The 20,008-nt window shown below is 44.4% G+C and overlaps 1 protein-coding gene across 1 annotated transcript in view; it reads left to right on the top strand.

Annotated features, from left to right (window-relative positions):
* The window catches only part of Zyg11a (zyg-11 family member A, cell cycle regulator), a 36,780-nt gene extending 18,585 nt beyond the window's left edge, over positions 1 to 18,195 (top strand). Inside the window, exons 5-14 of the mRNA XM_021161460.2 lie at positions 3,875 to 4,051; positions 6,051 to 6,115; positions 8,101 to 8,200; positions 8,290 to 8,343; positions 10,482 to 10,643; positions 10,720 to 10,764; positions 12,783 to 12,977; positions 15,625 to 15,686; positions 16,355 to 16,452; positions 18,006 to 18,195. Coding sequence (XP_021017119.1) covers positions 3,875 to 4,051; positions 6,051 to 6,115; positions 8,101 to 8,200; positions 8,290 to 8,343; positions 10,482 to 10,643; positions 10,720 to 10,764; positions 12,783 to 12,977; positions 15,625 to 15,686; positions 16,355 to 16,452; positions 18,006 to 18,025 — 978 coding nt within the window. The 3' untranslated portion in view covers positions 18,026 to 18,195. The remainder of the gene's footprint in view (positions 1 to 3,874; positions 4,052 to 6,050; positions 6,116 to 8,100; positions 8,201 to 8,289; positions 8,344 to 10,481; positions 10,644 to 10,719; positions 10,765 to 12,782; positions 12,978 to 15,624; positions 15,687 to 16,354; positions 16,453 to 18,005) is intronic.
* The last annotated feature ends 1,813 nt before the right edge of the window (positions 18,196 to 20,008 follow it).

Here is a 20,008-nt window from a genome sequence, read left to right as displayed (position 1 = left end):
AGATCCCTTTAGCTCCTTGGGTACTTTCTCTAGCTTCTCCATTGGGAGCCCTGTGATACATCCAATAGCTGACTGTGANCATCCACTCCTGTGATTGCTAGGCCCCGGCATCGTCTCACAAGAGACAGCTATATTTGGGTCCTTTCAGCAAAATCTTGCTAGTGTATGCAATGGTGTCATTAAAACATTTTCTTAATCCTAAACAACTTAAGCTTAATTTTGAGACTATAATACCATTGGAGACCTGAGAAGGCTAAATATTGCCCGAGAAAACAGGAAGTACAAAGCAAACTGCTTCCAACACTATGGAAATGACAGAAGTTACTGCATTCTCTGTGGTTGGAGCATCATCTTTGCCATATATCTGAAAAACTTTGCTGTGAAGCAGGAATTATGAAGGGCTTGCCTACCTTGTCCTTGCAAAGCTTGGCTGTGTCCTGCTTGTCCACAGCTTGGACAGCATGCAGTCTGCAGTTGAGACAAGGACAGGTTTTTGCCTGGTGGCAGCTTGCCACGTTTGAAGCAAGCTCCAGGTGCTCATTATCTTCTTGAAGCAGAGGAGGGGTGCTGCCAGGAGCAGACATGTCTCACTGTCATGTAAAGCCTTTTATTAATAAAAAACATCTTAAAGTGCCATATTCTATAGATCTCTGAGGTTTTTGAAGATCATTTATCTCTCTATAGTACATCTGAATAGGCAAATAGCTATCTACTATCTGTTCAACTTTGAAAACATTTATAGAAAGCTAGATAAAGCTTAATTTAAAAAAAATCATTTGGATTCTTTCTTTTATTTTTATTTTTTTTTATTTTTTACTTATTTATTATATGTAAATACACTGTAGCTGTTTTCAGACACTCCAGAAGAGGGCGCCAGATCTCGTTACAGATGGTTGTGAGCCACCATGTGGTTTCTGGGATTTGAACTCTGGACCATCAGAAGAGCAGTCGGGTGCTCTTACCCACCGAGCCATCTCACCAGCCCTTAATTTTTTTATTAACTAAACTAGTAGCTAACATGACTCCACATTTGGTTAACTACTAACTGGAATTTCTTAATTATCTTGAATGGTTTCAAAGACTAGAATTTCACATTGCATTTAAATGAATAGGTAGAATACCTTAAACAAGAGTTGAAACAAATATGCAGTATATTGTAGCAAATATATAATCTTAAATTTGTATGAATATACAGAATTTCATACCAGTATAAAATTATTTGGCTTGTTGATTTTTTTTTTTTAGCTTTAAAGTAAGTTCAATAATCTACCCTTTTAACCTATCATTCCTTTTTATTTATGTATATGAGTACACTGTAGCTGTACAGATGTTTCTGAGCCATCATGTGGTTGCTGGGAATTAAACTCAGGACCTCTGCTCACTCCAGCCCCGCTTGCTCACTCACTCGCATAAACTCAGGACCTCTGCTCACTCCAGCCCCGCTTGCTCACTCACTCGCTCGCTGTTGCCCAAAGATTTACTTATTATATGTAAATACACTGTAGCTATCTTTAGACACACCAGAAGAGGACGTCAGATCTCATTACAGATGGTTGTGAGCCACCATGTGGTTTCTGGGATTTGAACTCAGGACCTTCGGGAGAGCAGTCAGTGCTCTTACCTCCTGAGCCATTTCACCAGCCCCCTATCATTTGTATATCCTCCCCATTTCCATCCCTTCTTCCCCCTTTTTCCATAACATTAGATAGGAGAGGAAGAAAGGTAGGGGAAAGAAAATTAAAAAAAAAAAGAGATCCCTGAATCTAACCTCCTGTTTGACCAATATCATCAACAACTTGTAACCAACTCCCCTTAAACAATGACAAACCTCCATCACCCACCAAATGATCAAAACCCACCCACCCACCACAATTTTTTCCGAATGAGGTTCATTCTCTTAAAACTGCTTCCTGCTGTTTGTGGGTGATGTTCTCTTTTGGGGACCCTAAGAAAATTGGGATGTTGGCCAAATCCTAGGAAAGCTAGCTGTATCCTTTGTTGTCCAGTCTCTGTGTGATGAGGAAGTGAGCGCAGGGCTCACCTGAAGTCCTGCCTGGAACAGTTCCTAACGCTAGCCACATAGACATTTTTCTGGATTCAGACTTTGTGGGACTTGCACTTGAGGCCGTCTGTGAGGAAGGATCACCTGGGCTCCTTGTCTTCTTTGGTGTCTGGTCCTTCTGCTCTGTTTTGTTGTTCTTGGTTTCTTCCCCGTCATGTCTGCTGCCAAGACTTTTAGGAAGCCTTCCCTGTCAAACTTGATCTTTATTAATTTTGATGGAATCTATAGCTTTTCTTCTCCTGTTGAAACGAAGGCAAGAAACCTCTTCCACAACTCAACACATCTCCCGCTTTCCATTTTGAGGTCTTCACATATAAAAGCTGATCTAATTCATCCCTCCTTTCTAAAATCCAGTGTTATTTCAGCATCTGTGCTACCTTTCTCATTGGCATATAAAAAATTTAAAGTCAGTAAAGCATTAGTCTGTCTCTGCGAGATTCCTTATCCCCTTCTGGTCTATGAGCATTTCCTTTACGGTTGTGTTAGATCTCTCTGTACAACTGCTTGTCCTGTAAGTTTGTGAGATATGCCAGTAATGTATTTTATGCCACAATGTTTAAAATAATCTTATATTCTTTTTTAAAAGATTTTATTTATTTTATGTATATGAGTACACTGTAGCTGTCTTCAGACACACCAGAAGAGGGCATTGGATTCCAGTACAGATGGTTGTGAGCCACCATGTGGTTGCTGGGAATTGAACTCAGGACCTCAGGAAGAAGAGTCAGTGCTCTTAACCACTGAGCCATCTCTCCAGCCCCATAATCTCCTATTCTAATTGAAACATAAATTGAAGTATCATCAGCTTCAATCTCTAAAGGCATCTCCAAGAGAGAGCCACCATCTCTAATAAGTGTGAAATCTCAGAATCACTCCTTTCAGAATTCAAGGCAGAGACGCCCCTTGGAATTCTGTATCACCTGTATGGTGTATTAACACATGTACATATTTTAAATTTTCAGATTCTATAAAATGAAACATATTCTGTGATAATGTTCTAAGGTGGCTTCATTAAACATAATCTGTATTCTTAACTCAGCATAAGTCTTTTTAACTAGGAATTTAATAGGTTGCCCTTCTGTTCTTTCATCATAAGGTGGCCCTGTAGGTTTTGGGTTAGATTCCTCTGAAATTTCTTCATGATTCATAGGATTGTCTAAATTTCTTCTATTGTTCATAACTTAGCTAGAATTTTTTCAGTCATTTCCTTATCTAAGTCTTCTTTCTTCTGATCTCTCTTTAAAAGGGACATAAAATTGTCATTGTTACCGAAAACAAAAATTATTTGTATGTTGATAAGTGGAACAAAAGCATATGGGATCTAGATGCATTGTGTCATTGCATTTTCCACTTTTTAGCATAGAAAATATTTTTCTTTTCAATCTCTAACTCTCTGCCTAAGTATCTTCCCAAGTTTGTCGACTTTTCTCCCCTCCTCCCACCCTCACTGTGGAGTTCCATGTGTCTGTAGCTGGACTCTGCCAGGTCTCTCTGCTGCTCAGCTAGCAAGTTATACTGCCTGATGGCTCCTGGCCCTGTCTCTGCTCAGTCCCTCTCTCCACCCGACTCTTGCCTGTTGCGGGCTTTCACCCACAAGGACCAGCAGGCCCTCATGCCCCGCCATGCTGGGCTAGCCTATTGTCTGACCTTCACCCACTCTGGGAAGGTGACTCCTGGCTGCAGTGAGCTGCCACCTGTTCTGACTCCAGGCCATTGCTGGCTTTTCCCATGGGCACAGGCTGCTCAGTCCCTGCGCCTCTGAGCGACTAAGGCCCTAGAGTCGAATCCCACTAAAAACAAGTTTATCTTCAGCTTGTGGCTATAGGAATGAGGAATCATCCATTGGATCTGCCAGTGCAGTTCACAGCCAGTGCTTGCGCTCTCAACCTAACACGCCAGGAACTGGCCAGGGGAATGCCTGTTCGTCTGTTGGCAGAGATCACCAATCTACTTTTCAAAGCAACAAAAAATTTCCCCTACTACCAACAGGTAATTTGAACTAAATGCTTGACTGATTTTTAACCTTAGAACACATTTATGAAAATATGTATTACTGAGTTGCAGTTTTTAAGGATAAAATAGGACTTAATGTTATAGAAAGAAGTAGGAAATATGGATAAGAAATCAACCTCAAAAGGCGTGGTGGCGCACGCCTTTAATCCCAATACTTGAGAGACAGAGGCAGGCGGATTTCTGAGTTTGAGGCCAGCCTGGTCTACAGAGTGAGTTCCAGGACAGCCAGGGCTATACAGAGAAACCCTGTCTCAGAGAACCAAAAATACAAAAATAAAGACAAAACCATTTGCTAAGAAACATCTGTTAGCACATCAGGGGAGGTGTGATGGTGCTCACCTATAATCCCAGCACTTGGGAGGTGGGAGCTGTAGGTTCAGATGTTCAGGTCAAGGTCAGCCAGGGCTACAGGAGATCCTCTTTCTAACAAACAGAAACCCCAGGGAGAAAGAAAGTTGAGTTGGGGCCAACAAGATGGCTTAGGAGGTAAAAGCGCCAAACCTTAAAGATTCGATCCTTGAGATTCACATGGTGAAAGGAGAAACCTTGCATAAGTTGCTTCCTGGCCCCTGCATGTGTGTGTGTCCGTGTGTGTGTGTGTGTGTGTGTGTGTGTGTGAGAGAGAGAGAGACACACACACACACACACACACACACATGCTCACATACCTTCTCTCTCCCTCTGTGTGTATGTGTGTGAGAGAGAGAGACACACACATGCTCACACACCTCTCTACTCTCTCTCTCTTTCTGACACACACACATACACATTCTTTCTCTCTCCCTTTCTACATAAATGTAATAAACTAATATTTTAATTAGTGAGTAAAATCATAGATAAATATAAAAGTTAAGCAAGCCCATGAAATGTGTAGCAGAAAATACTTTTTTCCTTAGTAATCAAAGATATTTTAGGTTATTAACAGCAGAGGCAGTTAATTTTCTTTTTCGGGTATCAGTGCAAGAGGACTTGCCTAGCATATGTAAGGCCAAGGCCCTGGTCTCCAGCTCCAGCACCCATCAATGTTAAAAGTTCTTGGGCTGAGGATGTAGCTAAGGGGAGCACTCACCTAGCATGCATGTGGTTTGTCTTAGTTAGGGTTTCTTTCTCTGTATAACTCTGGCTGCCCTAGAACGCTTCCTCTATAGGCTCTGCTGCCCTTTAATTCACAGAGATCCACCTGCTTCTGCTTTCTGAGTGCTAGGATTAAAGTTGTACACCACCACTGCCCAGCAATGAAATGTATTTTTAAAGGAATCCTGTCTGACAAGAAAGAGAACTACTGCTACATAGGAAACATAGGATGAATCTGAAAACCATGAGTCAAGCAAAACATGGTAAAAGGGTCGGTAACAAGATTCCATTTAAATCCTGTTTGTGGCAGAGGCTATGTACTAGGTTTCAAGGTAAAGGCACTTGCCACCATCCTGGTACCTAAGGTCAATCTCCAGGTCCCACATGGTTGAAGAAGAGAGTTGATTGTACCATGTTGTCCTCTGACCTCCATATGTGTGTGCTGTGACATGTGTACATACAGACATGTATACCTACACACACATTCAGACAATCACAAAGTTAATGTATCTTTTAAAATCAGGTTTTAAAGAGGTTGGTCTCCAAGAGTTTTTATACTTGCATGACAACAATCAATTGTAAGAGAAAATTAAAATCTTGTAGAAGACTACATAAATAATAAGCTCTCAAGCTCATCGGTCATCTCAGTCACCTGTCTTGTGTGTGTGCATGCGCGCGTGCGCACGGTTTGTATTTTGCCTGCGTGTATGTCTGTGTGAGGATGTCGGGTCTTGGAGCTACAGATAGTTGTGAGCTGCCGTCTGGGTGCTGAGAATTGGCCCCTGGTCCTCTCTTAACCACGGAGTCATCTCTCCAGCCCCCAGCCACGGGTCTTAACCTGCTTTTGGAATGCAGTGGTATCGCATTTGCTTATGAACGCTTGTCCTTTGTTCCCTAAAAGCTGCAGAAGAATTGCCTTCTCTCCTTAACCAGCTCCAGGATCCTTATGGACGTTCCGTTTGACAGGCAAGTAAAGATAGGACATCATCTGACTGTGTTCCGGCCAGCGACACTTGGCGCAGTGCTGGCTTTTGATTATTAGCGTAATAGAGGACTGCCTGGTTGAGGCAGAGGTCAGGTGCTGGGGAGAGGGTTTTCTTAAGCCTCTTTCATAGAGTGATTGGTGGCATCCTAGTTATACAAATCCAAGGGATCCAGTGGGAATAGGAAACACCAAGCTCCCTCTAGCCCCTTTGCACAGAACTTCCTCTTTTGTAAAAGTAATGTCTCTTTAAGAGGATTAGATAGGAATATAATAGTGCTTTAAAGTATTGTAGAAAACTTATTTCTGTTCTTGTTTTTTAAATTATTCACATTTTTTGAGATAGAACTTCTAGATGTTACATAGCTATTTCTATTGAGGCTTTTGGAATCCTCTAAATACATGAGCTTAAACATTTGAGGGCTGTTGCCAAAGGGCAGTGTTGTGGGAAATAGTAAAAAGAACGGCAAGTTCCCTCGGTGCACCCAGCCACTCTCTGCCCCGGCAACCCTGCTGACGCCATGGCTAACTCCATGCAGCGACTATCGCAGTCTTCCCAACTCCGGTTCGCTTGCCTCAGGGCCACTTGAATCTTCTCCGCCATCTACCCCCAGTGGCTAGTTATCACCAATTCCCCTTAGCCCAGTAAATCAAAACTCTAGAAGCTCATAATTAGTCAATCAGATTTGCATATCAATAAATGCTCAATTTACAAGATGCCCACACAATAATTTCAGAGCCAATTGGTAATGATACAAGCTGCCCACCTAGTTAGACAGGTTATCCCAATTATTCTGTCCTTTATGTTATTTACCTGTGGCTATTTAAAACCACGTGGAATCTGAATCATCCTGTTTGTCCTCCATCTTGCTTCCTTCTCTCTTTCTCCAGTGTCACTTCCTGTCTCTGCAAATCTTAGCTCTTCCTCCTTTTTCCCTGTCCAATCACAGATCTCATGCTGCACTAATATTTAAATTAATTGGACTGGGAAAATCCTGCCACAGGGCAGAGCAATGAAACCTAAACTGTGCAGGTTGATGGAGTGAGCTGTAAAGATGGGTAATTTTGTTCCTGTGGCCTTTTGGTGATATTCACAATTCAGCTTACAAATTACAAATTGCTTTGCTTCTCTTCAGTCTTTTCGAAGTGTAGAATCCTCCCAACATGGACTTTTTCTGGACTGACCATCCCATATTTTATTCACATTCTCATTGGAATGCACTTAACTCTTGGGCTCGCTCTGAAATGTTTTTATTTTCATTGCTAAGGCTTTAGACATCTTTACTTTTATTTTTAATTTTTTTTTCTTAGCATGTGTTGTATATAATACTGGATTTCATTATGGTATTTTCTTTTTTTTAATATTTTTTTATTACTTATTTTCCTCAATTACATTTCCAATGCTATCCCAAAAATCCCCCATACCCNCCCCCCCCCCAACTCCCCTACCCACCCATTCCTATTTTTTGGCCCTGTCATTATGGTCTTTTCATACCTGTATAATATATTTCAGTCATATTCATTTCCCATTGCTCTCTTGGTCCCTTCCAGCCCGAGCCTTTTCCTCTTCATAATTAGTCACCCTTTTGCCCTCCATGTTTTTGTGTCACCCAGTTAGTTTGATTTGACTAGGAATACTTAGAGAAAAATGGGTGAGGGATTTATTAATGAATAAGGAGGGGCATAGGCAGTTTAACAGAGGCCATACCACTGGAGAAAGTAGCCTTCCCTCTGCTGTAAGCCATTCACTAGGTAGGTTCTAAGGGAGGGGGGCGTCCGAGGCCCTTGTGTGTAAATATTTAACAGTGGGTAGGTTCCCAGGGAGGGGCTGGACCTCAGGAGCCCCTCTGTTGGCAGTCTTTCACTGTGTGCATAGTCTTTGAAAAGAGAAGACAGGATTTATTTTGACTTGTTATTTATAATTTGTAAACTTTACCTAGTTGTGAGAAAAATATGCTCTGCCTTTCAGGTTTGATGCTGCCAAGCTCGCTCTGAGGTGGGTGTGCAGGCGTGAGAGCCCCAAGCTGCGAACAATGGCAGTGAGCATCACCTCCATCCTAGCCCTGAAGGTAGACTCATCCTTTCCCGCCACCGTTTCCGCCCCTTCCGTGGCTTGGGAGAGCCTGGCATTTCACTTGGGCCTTCACTTTGCTTTCAGCTCTCGCCTGAGGAGATGGAACAGCTTCAGGAGGAGCTCATTATGGCAATCAAGGTGAGTGCTGAGCTGAGGTGCTCGTCACTCCTTCCCTGCCCTGCTGCTGCCGGGGGTTGATCCCATGGCCTTGTACCGCTGAGCCCCTAGTAACTAATCATTTTATTGTGTCCTAAATAGAGAAGAGGTTATGTGAAATGCAACAGAGTGAGTGAGAGACAAAATTGAGGGTTGGATTCGGCCAGATATGAATCAGATGAGGTACTTTTTGGGGGGAGTTGTGGGTTCAAGACAAGGTTTTCCTGGCTGGCCTGGAACTCACTTTGTAGACCAGGCTGCCCTTGAACTCACAAATATCTGCCTGCCTCTGCCTCCAGAGTGCTAGGATTCAAGGTGTATGCTACCACTGCCTGGCAAATGGCAGTTTCTTGAGTAATAAAGTCATAATCTAGGAGAGTGAATATATGGCACCTTAATATTGAGAATAGGAACTAGCATTCTGTGTAGCATATTCTCTGGGGAAAACCAAAGTATTGCTAGATAGCGCAAATAACTACTGACACTTAGAGCAGGCTGATAAAATGACAAAGTGGGTAAAGGCACCTTGCTACCAAGCTTAGCAGCATGCATTTGATCTCTGGTCCCATATGGTAGGAGAGAACCAATTTCTGAAAGTTGTCCTTTGACGTCCATACATACACGGTAGCACATGCCAGTCTCACACACGCATACTCAATGCACATGCACTCACACACATACATGTATACACTCAAATAAAAAACTGTAATTAAAAATATAATTTTTATATACTTTTTTTTAAAAAAATGGTTTAAAAACACTTGAACCCTGGTCTGGCACTCCAGCTCTTTGTGTGAGTGTGTGGGGTGGAGGTAGGTACTTGCTTACAGTGGGCCAAAAGTTCTTTGTCCTGCCTGGGGACAGGGTCTCTCACTAAGGGTGGAGCTAGGCTGGCAAACCCCAGTGGGTCTTATGTGGCCACTTTTTACATGGCTGCTAGAATTCAAACTCCGGCCCTTAGGTTCACTTAGGAAATGTTAGCATTCCTTCTAGGCTCCTCCCCACAGTTACCTGGCAACAGCTAGGTTTGCTCCACACAGTATGAAAGAGGCTGCTTGCCTTCTTCTCTCTCTCTTACTCTCCTACTCTCTTACCCTCTTCCTCCTCTGTCCCTTCTCTCCTCATTTCCCTGTCCCCCTCTCTCTCCTTGTATTCATGACAGGCCTCCACTCCACTCTACTCCCTCCCTCCCTCCCTCCCTCCCTTCCTTTCTCCCCCTCCCCCCTCCCCGTCTATCTGTCCATCTCTACTACCCCTTCAACTCCTCTCCCTATGCCCTAAATAAACTCTTCTATACTATACTGATATAGTATACCAGTAAATTATATATGTGGCTGGTCCCTCAAGGGGAAGGGATGCCTCAGCATGGGCCCACAGAGGCACGCACCCCTTTTCCCCACATCATACCACGCCCCCACCAAACATATCCCTGACTTCTTTTTCTTTTTTATAAAACACAATGTGAAGTACTCTTTTTTTTTTTTTTTCTTTTTTGAGACAGGGTCTCATTATGTAGCTTTGGCAAGCCTGTATGTAGATATGTAGGCCTGACACTCTGCCTTCTTTGCTGGGGTTAAGGTCATGTGCTTCCATGCTTAAGAAGTACCCTTTCCTGCTGGGCAGTGGTGGCACATGCCTTGAATCCTGGCACGTGTGAGGCAGAGGCAGGCAGATCTCTATGAGCTGGAGGCCAACCTGGTCTACAAAGCAAGGTCCAAGATAGCCAGGGCTAAACAGAGAAACCCTGTCTCAGAACAAAACAGAAGGAAAGAAGAAAGTATTCTTATTTGCTGAGCTAGCCAGGTGTGGTGGTGCACAACTTTAATCCAGTGCTGGAGGCCAGAAATGGGATTCGTTGTGAGTTCAAGGCCACCCTGGTCTACACAGTGAGTTCTAGAACAGCTAGGGTTACCTGCAAGACCCTGTCTCAAAACAAATGTGATATTTATTTTATGTCTGTCTGGGACAGGTATTTGAGAGCAGACTAGGGCTAGAACTGAAAGGCTTCAGCATGCTACAAGTACTCTATGAGCCCAGCTGTATCACTGGCCCACTCCCCTCCTCGTCCCATGCTTCTGCAGAAGTGAGTTGGTTTAACTCTCCGCCTCTTTGGCTTTTAGGAACTTCTAACAATCATCAGACAAAAGCTGGCTGAAAATTTAGATGATGTCACCTTCTTGTTTACTCTGAAAGCACTTTGGAATCTTACGGATGAGTGTCCATTGGCCTGCAAGTACTTTCTTGAGAATGAAGGATTGGCAACTGTCATCCGAGTCTTAGAGGTGGGAAGGTGGGATTGAGTTTTGATGTAAAGTTCTTTTTATCATGATAAAGTGACCCGAGTGTTCTTTTTTACAGACATTTTCATTATCTGTGATACAAAGCAAAGTACTTGGTCTTTTGGTAAGATGAATTGTTTGAATTAATTTTAATTAAAACTAATACTTATTCAGCACCTACTTTGTGCTTGGCACTGCTGTAATCTGTTTAAATCATAGGTTAATTTAATTTCTGTTACATTCTGAGCAAACAGATACCTTCATACAGTAATTCTGTTGCTGTGAACAACCTACATCTTAGTGGCTTAAAATAATAGCAGTCCGGGGCTGGAGAGATTGAAGAGTCCTGGTCGCTCTTCTAGAGGACCTGGGTTTGATTTCTGTTTTGTTTTGTTTTGTTTTTCGAGACAGGGTTTCTCTGTGTAGCCCTGGCTGTCCTAGAACTCACTCTGTAGACCAAGCTGGCCTCGAACTCAGAAATCTATCTGCCTCTGCCTCCCAAGTTCTGGGATTAAAGGCGTGCGCCATCACTGCCCAGCCTGGATTTGATTTCTAGCACCCACATGGCAGCTCACAATCATGTAACTCCAGTCTTAGGGGACCCAATGTCCTCTCCTGGCCTCTATGGGCCCTGCCTGCACATGCTATACAGACATATTCAAATTAAAGTCAGAAATTTAAAAAATAATGGTAGCTCTCTTATTTACTGAAAACTCTGTAGATGATGGGTATTGTACCCAGCTGTAATTCCAGTTCCAGGGAGGCGAACAAGTTTGAGGCCGGCTGGCCTGTGTAGGAAGGTCCTGACTCAAATCAAAACCAACCAAATGAGAGAGACTAGGACACAGCTTAGTTGGTAGAGTGCAGGCCATGCAAGTGTAAGAAACTGAACTTGAATCCCCAGCACCCAGGTAAAGAGCTGGAGAAAGGAAAAGCAGTATAAAGCAATCTCAGAAAGTTGAACAGGAAACATCCCCTTAGAGGGGAAACATCTTACCTGCTACAGGTAGTCCTTCTGTCCTTCTGGGAGCCTGGTAGACTGCTAAAGACTTACAAGAGCTTTTGATAATCCGTTATGCTAATGGAACTTGTGTCTCTTTGTTGGGGACCAATGTGTTCAAGTGGCTCAGGTGGCTGAGGAGACACTGAATCGCTTGGATCTCAGAAGCATGCCCGTGGCTGCCTCAGACTACTGTATCTGGTCCTGCGGACTGAAGGAGTTCAAGGGCTAATTTTACTTTTATAATGGCCCACTTCACGCCTTCAGGCCTTTGTGCTTTCGGATACAAACACCCAATGAGGGAGGCTTCCTGAGCTTAGGTCATCTTCATGCAAACCTCTCCCCTCCAGTATGAGCAGGCCTGCTACTTCCTCCTCTCTAACCAATAGAGTGTGGTGACTCTGATAGGATGTCACATCATATACAAATCCACTGTCTCAGAATGTCAGCAAGTGTGTGTTTGGAGAAGGAAATCTCAGCCCTGCAGCCACAGGAAATGAATTCTGAGTGAGGCTGGAAGTAGATTGCCCTCACTGGAGCCTCTGGATAAGGGTGTGACTATATGAGACCTCATTATAGAGACCCAAGCTAAGTCATGTCCTGTCTCTTGCCCCACAGGAGCTGTGAGGTAGTAAAAACATACTATTTTAAGCCAGTAAGTTTGTGGTAATTTATTACACGGCCTAGAAAGTGAATGTGATCTGTTAAAGCCAACAGAAGCGTTTTCATTGTTAAGTTGAATGAATGCAACATTGAATCAACCCCAGCAGTGTTAAGCATCTGGTTAGGCCTAGATTTGAGCTACTGGTTCAAGCAGTAATGCAAACCTGACAAGTCTGTCTTGCTGTCTTGTCCGGGTTCTTTGCAGGATTGAACATTAACTGAGAGACAATACAGACAACACTAGTTTTCTTTCTCTCATGCTGTGCCTAGCACTTAGTAAGTGCTCTTCTCTGTGCTTTGCCGTCATGGCCATCAGGACAGGGTGGGATTTGGGTAATAGGCCGTGTGTGTGTGTGTGTGTGTGTGTGTGTGTTGTGGGGGAGGGAAGCAGGGGTAAGTGCTGGGCCCTGTGTGTGAAGGGAGCGATAGTGAAGGTGCTAGCTCCTCATCCTTTTCCTGTCCTGCTGCCTGCCCTGTAGAACAATGTCGCTGAAGTCCGCGAGCTCTCTCCCAAGCTGGTGACGGGAGATGTGATAGAGCGCATCATCTGCTTGCTCCACAGCAGCAACCTGGAAGTGAGCTTCCTGGCTGCGGGTGTACTAGCCCACATGACATGTGACAGGCAGCACTGGCTATCCCGGGACCTGCAAAGGACTGACCTTCTCCGGTACCTGGTACAAGAACCATTCTTTACAAAATCCAGAGTTATTTCTTTCTTAGACAACTTATTTTTCTTGATCATGAGTTTTAGAAAAATTCTGTGTCTAATGAATTTTGCCGCTCATCCCATTATATGTTATTAACAATAGTTTCTTAGTTTCTCTGTTCTGATTTTGTTTTTTATTTTTTAAAGTATTCATTTATTTATTTAATGTATATGAGTATACTGTTGCTGTCTCAGACACACCAGAAGAGGGCGTCAGATCCCATTACAGATGGTTATGAGCCACCATGTGGTTGCTGGGAATTGAATTCAGGACCTCTGGAAGAGCAGTCAATGTTCTTACCCGCTGAGCCATCTCTCCAGCCCCTGTTGTTTATTGTTGAAATAAGTTTCTTTGTGTAGCTCAGAATCTGCTTAGATGCATGGTGATTCCCCTGCCTCAGACTCACTGCTTAAGTGTGTGTGTGTGTATGTGTGTGTACTGCCTATATGCAAGTGCTTGTGAAAGCCAGAAGAGAACACTGGGTGTTGGAGTTGCAGGCAGACGTGAACTGCCCAGAGTGCTTCGGGGTACCAATCTTGGGTCCTCTATAAAAACAAGTGCTCTCTTAAATGCTGAGCCGTTTCTCTAGCTCCTAAACATTTGTGTGTTCAAGTTTTCCTGGGAGCCAGTGAGATGTGTGATGAGTGGAATGTATCAGCTGGGCTTCAGGTTGGAGAAGTGTGGATTAGGTGTCTTTCCACAGAGCTTACACAGAGAAGAATCTGCTGTTTTCATGGAAACAGCACAGAAAGGCTCAGAATGCCCAGTGAAGGAGGAAGGTAGGGACAGGGCTGCCTCAACCTGGAGCATTTAGATGTCCTGTTTAGTGTGGTTCTCCCACCCATAATTGCTCATCGGATTTCCCTGGCAGAACCTCTTTGGGAAGGTCTGCAGAGATCTAGGCAAGCCATTTGAGCCTTTCAGCCAAATCCCTGGTGGTTTTGTTGTGTTTGTTTATTCACATGGCCTCACTCTGCAGCCCAGGCTGATCTGAAACACCTGGCAATCCTGTTTTCCTACCCTTCGATTTGTGGTGACTATAGGCAGGAACCTCCTGTTTCCAGTCCTATCTCTAGTCTAGGTCAGAAGAAACCTGGTGTGCCAGAACTTTTTCCTTTAGGCCTTCCATTCGTTTTGAACCTTTCCCAGTGCTACATCTGTTAAGTCAGTTTCTTTTTGCTCTACTTTGTTTTCTGTTTGCTTCTATTTTAAACCCAGTGGACATTTACTTTGTCAGTTTCATCTTACACTAGAGATAGCATTTTGTAAATGTTCCAGAGAAATGTAGCTTTCTGTTTATCTTTTGCAAGAAGAAAGGGTGGATTTTTTGTTTGTTTGTTTGTTTGTTTAAAAAAACAAAACAAGCCGGGCAGTGGTAGCCCACTGCCTTTTATCCCAGCACTTGAGAGGCAGAGGCAGGAGGATTTCTGAGTTTGAGGCCAGCCTGGTCTACAGAGTGAGTTCCAGGACAGCCAGGGCTATACAGAGAAACCCTGTCTTGAAAAACCAAAAAACAGCCGGGCGTGGTGGTGCACGCCTTTAAGCCCAGCGCTCGGGAGGCAGAGGCAGGCAGATTTCTGAGTTCGAGGCCAGCCTGGTCTACAAAGTGAGTGCTAGGACAGCCAGGGAAACCCTGTCTCAATAAATAAACAAAACAAAAAGATTTAAGGAAAGTGTATAGATAAATACATGCAGTCAGTCACTAGCTCTAAAAGGGGTCTTTGCTTTGCTTAAATGATTTTTTAGCCCTTTTTTTGGGGGTGGGGTGGGGGTGTATATCCCTGGCTGTCCTGAAACTCACTTTTTAGACCAGGCTGGCCTCGAACTCAGAAATCCGCCTGTCTCTGCCTTCCAAGTGCTGGAATTAAAGGTGTGCACCACCACTGTCTGGCTTTTTTTTTAACCTTTTATTTTATGTTTTGCCTACACGAGTCTCTGTGCCATGTGTGGAGTGACAGTAAAGGCCAGAAGAGGGGAGGGATCGGGTTGCCTGGAACTGGAGTTACTGGGTTGTGAGCCACTGTGTGGGTGCTGGGTGTTGAGTGCAGATCTTCTGGAAGAACAGCCAGAGCTCTGAACCCACTGAGCCATCTCTCCAGCTCTGCTTTTTTTTTTTTTTTAAATGCATATTCGTGTTTGCCCGTCTATATCTGTCTTATCTCTACATCACACATGTGTCTGGTGCCCTGGGAGGCCAAAAGGTCTGGAGTTTCAGGTGATTGTGAGCAACCATGTGGGTTCTGGAGACAGAGCTCGGATTTTGTACAAAACCAGCAAGTGCTTGCCTGCTGAGTCCTCTTCTATCCCCTCCTTTCTTTACTTTTCTCAGGGCACCAGACCCTGATTGATCTCAAGGCTTCACAAACTAGGTAACCGCTCTGTCACTGGGCTCTTTCACGGTAATATTTTCCACATAAAGTTTATAAATTCTATCTAGTTGATGAGGCAGAATGGTATATTTGAGTTTTTAAAAAATCAGTCCCATTTTAAAAATGTCCAAATATATATAATTAGAAGTAATATGAAATAACCTGTTGTGATTATTTTTTAAGTAATAGAATTAAACAATAGCACATACTTCTCTTGCTTTCTCTCTCTCTCTTTTGGAGTGCAGCACTTAACCGTCCAGAATTGGCCAAGTTCACGGTGTGACATGTCAGTACTGGTGACCTACAGGTAATTTTTAAAGCATTTAGTGCTTCAGTCTTGTTCTTTTATGTACTCTGCAGTGATACAGTGAGAAGGTGTTATGTCCAGTGGCCTCGTGTTCAGATCCTGTGGTTCCTCTTCGTAAATACTAAAAGCTTTAAGCTTCAGTTTTCCTTCTGAAGGGAGACAGTGTGCAGTTGTTCCTCCCTGCCTTAGTTATGGTCTCCATTGCTATGAGGAGAACACCATCGCCAAAAAGCAGGGTGGGGAGGAAAGGCTTAATACACTTCCACACTGCTGTTCATCATGGAAGGAAGCCAAGACTGGAACTCCAAACAGACCACGATCCTGGAGGCAGAAGCTGATGGCAGAGGCCATGGAGGGTGCTGCTTACTGGCCTCCCATGGCTTTGTTCAGCTGAGTCCTGGACCAGAAGCCCAGGGAATGGCACCACCCACAATGGGATGGGCCCTCCCTCACTGATCACTAATTGAGAAAATACCTCACAGCTGAATCTCATGGAGGCATCCTCTCAACTGAGGCTTCTTTCTCTGATGACTAGCTTATGCCAAATTGAGACACAAAACTAGCCAGTGCACCCCCCTATATAGGCTGCATAGTACATCTGTCTCTGTAGAACAGACCCTGTAGGGAAAATACTGGAGTCCTAAATTGATATCTTTGTGTCGTTTTAGATCTTTCAAAGCATTTTCCCCACTCCTTGTCAACTTCTCTCAGCCAGAAGTTCAGCTCTGGGCACTGTGGGCCATACATCATGTTTGCAGTAAAAACCGTATGTATTCAGTGTGCTTGCAGAGCAGGGGCTCTGTAGCCTAACATCCTGAGTAATGAAGGAGTTTAGAATTGATTTTTAAGAACGTGTTCTACCAAACAAATGAGCAAAAACTAAAGCTAGGTGGTGGTGGTGCACACCTTTATTATCAGCACTTAGGAGGCAGAGGAGGGTGGATCTCTCCTGAGTTTGAGGCTAGCCTTGTCTACACGGTAATTTCCAGGAAAGCCAGGGCTACAAAGGGAAACCCTGTCACCAAAACAAGAGAGAGAGAAAGAGAGAGGAAGGAGGAGGGAGGGAAAGGAAAGGAAAGGAAAGGAAAGGAAAGGAAAGGAAAGGAAAGGAAAGGAAAGGAAATCTTTCCTGGTTCAAGAGAGATAACTACTCTTGCTGAACAGGGTTTACAAACAGGGCAGTGGTGGCACACGCCTTTAATCCCAGAACTTGGGAGGCAGAGGCAGACAGATTTTTGAGTTCAAGGCCAGTCTGGTCTACAAGAGTGAGTTCCTGGACAGCCAGAGCTATACAGAGAAACCATGTCTGGAACAAACAAACAAACAAAACCCAGGCTTACAACCTGAGTTGGATCCCCAGAACCCATCTATCTAGGTCTCTTACTGTTGTATTGCTGTGAAGAGAATGCATTTAACTGGGGTCTTGCTTACAACTTTAGAGGGTTAAAGCAGATAGGCGTGGTGCTGAGACAGTAGCTGAGAGCTTTACATCTATTCAGTTGACCATTTAGAATATTTGTGTGTAAGTGTGTGCCTGAGTGTTACCACATGCATGCACATGCATACAAGACAGTGTTGCATTCCCAGGAACTAGAATCACAGATGGCTGTGAACTGCCATGTGGGTGCTGTATAAACTGAAGACAGGACCATCCCATGGTGTGTTCAGGAGGAGAGTTCTACTGTGGATAACAAGAGCCAGAACAGCCAGAGGCATCTAGAAGTCTAGAACAGAGAGAGGAAGAAGTCGACTGGGCATGGCTGTCTGAGAGTAGGGATCCTTAAGGAGAATCTAGTGGGGGGTGGGGGTGGGGGGGAGAAGAGGAGGACTTTGAAATGTGTAACAGGTATTTGTGATGCTGAGAGAGCCTGGAGGCCAACCTGAGCTTTGATATGCTAATGGACACCACAGGTCGCCTTTTGTGATTTGGGCCAAAGGGAAAGGGTTTCTCTTGGTTGAACAGTTTCACAAAGTCCTGGGAAGTGCTGGCCTTTATCTTACTGCCAGAAATCCATCCAGTTCACTGGACTGCTTTTTTGGAGTTTGGTGAACTGGAATTTCCTTTGGACCTACAAGAAACCAGCAAAAGCAAAAGAAACCAGTAAAAGTCCTGTTAAAACTGCTGAGCCTTTAATCCCAGCACTTGGGAGGCAGAGGCAGGCGGATTTCTGAGTTCAAGGCCAGCCTGGTCTACAGAGTGAGTTCCAGGACAGCCAGGGCTACACAGAGAAACCCTGTCTTGAAAAACCAAAACCAACCAACCAAACAAACAAAAACTGCTGAGCCACTTGTCCAGTTCTGGTGTGCTTTTCTTAAAAGCGAGACCTAAAGATGTCTGAAGCAGAGTTGTCTAGAAAAAACACAATACAGCTATTGTCTGTGCTTTCACCATATTTATAGAATTGATCGACTCTTTTTACCCGTTGCTTCCTATGCCACGAACACTTCAGTCTTTCTTTCATGTGAATGTGGTGAATTGTGAACATTTAAAATGCCAGTTGTCCATGGAGTGTCTGTGTTTTCTTTTAGCTAGCAAATACTGCCAGCTGTTGGTAGAAGGAGGAGGACTCCAGCTCATGTATGACATCCGTGAGCACGGGCAGGCCAGCGCCCAGGTGAGGCAGATGGTGTCCTCCATCCTGGAGGAATTCAGGATGCACTTCACAAGCGACTGGAGACCTCCACAACCCCAGGGCCCTTTGTGACCTAGGGGCCTTTCGGGGGTGCTGCTTCCTAAAGACAGGGCTTCTTTTGTCTTTGAGCAATGGGATTTTGAAACCAGTTTTTGGGGTTTACCAATTGTTGGCATTTATCAGTTGACTGTCTGGTTGCTTTTCTCTGTGACAAAAAGATTGATTGGGTCCTGGGCTGGGCCGTGGAAGGCAGAGACAGGTGGATCTCTGTGATTTGAGTTCAGCTAGGGCTACACAGAAAAACACTGTCTTGAGAAAACAAGAAATGATTGGTCCTTTCTATTCTTTCAGAAGAGGGAAGGAAACTTTAGGGAGACCTTGGTCTTGTTCCATTTCCTCAGCTGCTCCAGGTTATGTGTGGCCGAGACTGGCCTTGAGCTCAGCAGTCCTGCTGTTTCAGTGCTGGGGCTTCCAGCATGACCTGCCATACCCTGGTGGCTTTAATGTTCTTTTCCCTTTTCCCTCCAATTTGAGGAATCAGATCATTGAGTGTGTGAATGTGTGGGGTTGAAGCGCAGGCCTGGAGTTGAAGACTGAAGTTAGAATACATTGGAAATTCTCATTTTGGAAAAGCTCTGACCAAAGCTGAGAGAAAAAGACTGCAGAACATTTCAGTGCATGCTTTTCCTGATGTGGACACAAAGGGGGTGGTTTTATGAGAACCATCCCTGGCAGTAATGAACACCATCCGCAGTCTGTCCTGCAAACTGTTCTAAGGAACAGAGTGTGGACGCCTTCCTTTCTCTCTCTCTCTCTCTCGTTCTGTGTGTGTGTGTTTGTGTTGCATGTTTGAGCCTGGTGTCTACTAAGGTCAGGACTGGAACTGGAGCCACCACATGGGTGTTGGGAACCAAACCCCAGTCCTCTCTCTGGAAGAGCAGCAGATGATCTTAACTACTGAGCCAACTCCGCAGGCCCTGGATGTTAGAGTTTTGTGCTTTTCGCTAGTGTGGTCCGGACTTAGTAGTACACGCATGTTTGTGTGTACATCCATGCACTCGTGCAAGTAAGCACCTACAGAGGCCAAAAGAGTATTGAATTTGGAGCAAGGGTTACAGGCAGGTGTCAGCTGGGAGCCAAGCTTGGGTCCTCTGCTCAAGAGCAGCAAGCGAGCCCTGTTACTCACTCACTCACTCACTCACTCACTTGAGCATCAGCTGAGGAAGAAACTCATCCTTAGCTGTCCTAAGCCACATTCTAGACTACAGTCCCAGCAATGAGAAGGAGCTGAAGTTAAGCCAGCCTTGGCTACATCACCCGGCTTCTGCTCTTCAGTGTCTTAGATAAACAGAGCCCATACCATGCCCATGAATTGCACTCTTTTCTCACACTCTGCTACATGATTTCAAAATAAGGTTTTTAGTTTGTGAACCCAGTACCTGGGAACATTGTGTTCCCTCAGCTAGTGGGAAGGTGAGAATGGGAATTTCCAGTGCAGAGCATATGTTGGCATTTCGCTGAGACGCCACAGTTACCTGGCAACAGCTTGTAAAAGGGGCTGCTTGCCCCCTCCTTTCTTGCTCTTGCCCCTTACCCTCTTCCCATCTCTCCCCATGCTCATGGCTGGTCTCTCTCTCTCTCTGCCATGCCCGAAATGTATTCTATACTATACCTGGTACCTCAGGGGGA

This window comes from Mus caroli, chromosome 4 (genome assembly GCF_900094665.2).
Source record: "Mus caroli chromosome 4, CAROLI_EIJ_v1.1, whole genome shotgun sequence".
In the NCBI taxonomy this organism is placed as follows: domain Eukaryota; kingdom Metazoa; phylum Chordata; class Mammalia; order Rodentia; family Muridae; genus Mus; species Mus caroli.
Note: the sequence above shows the minus strand (reverse complement) of the source record. Positions and strands in the feature narration are given on the sequence as shown.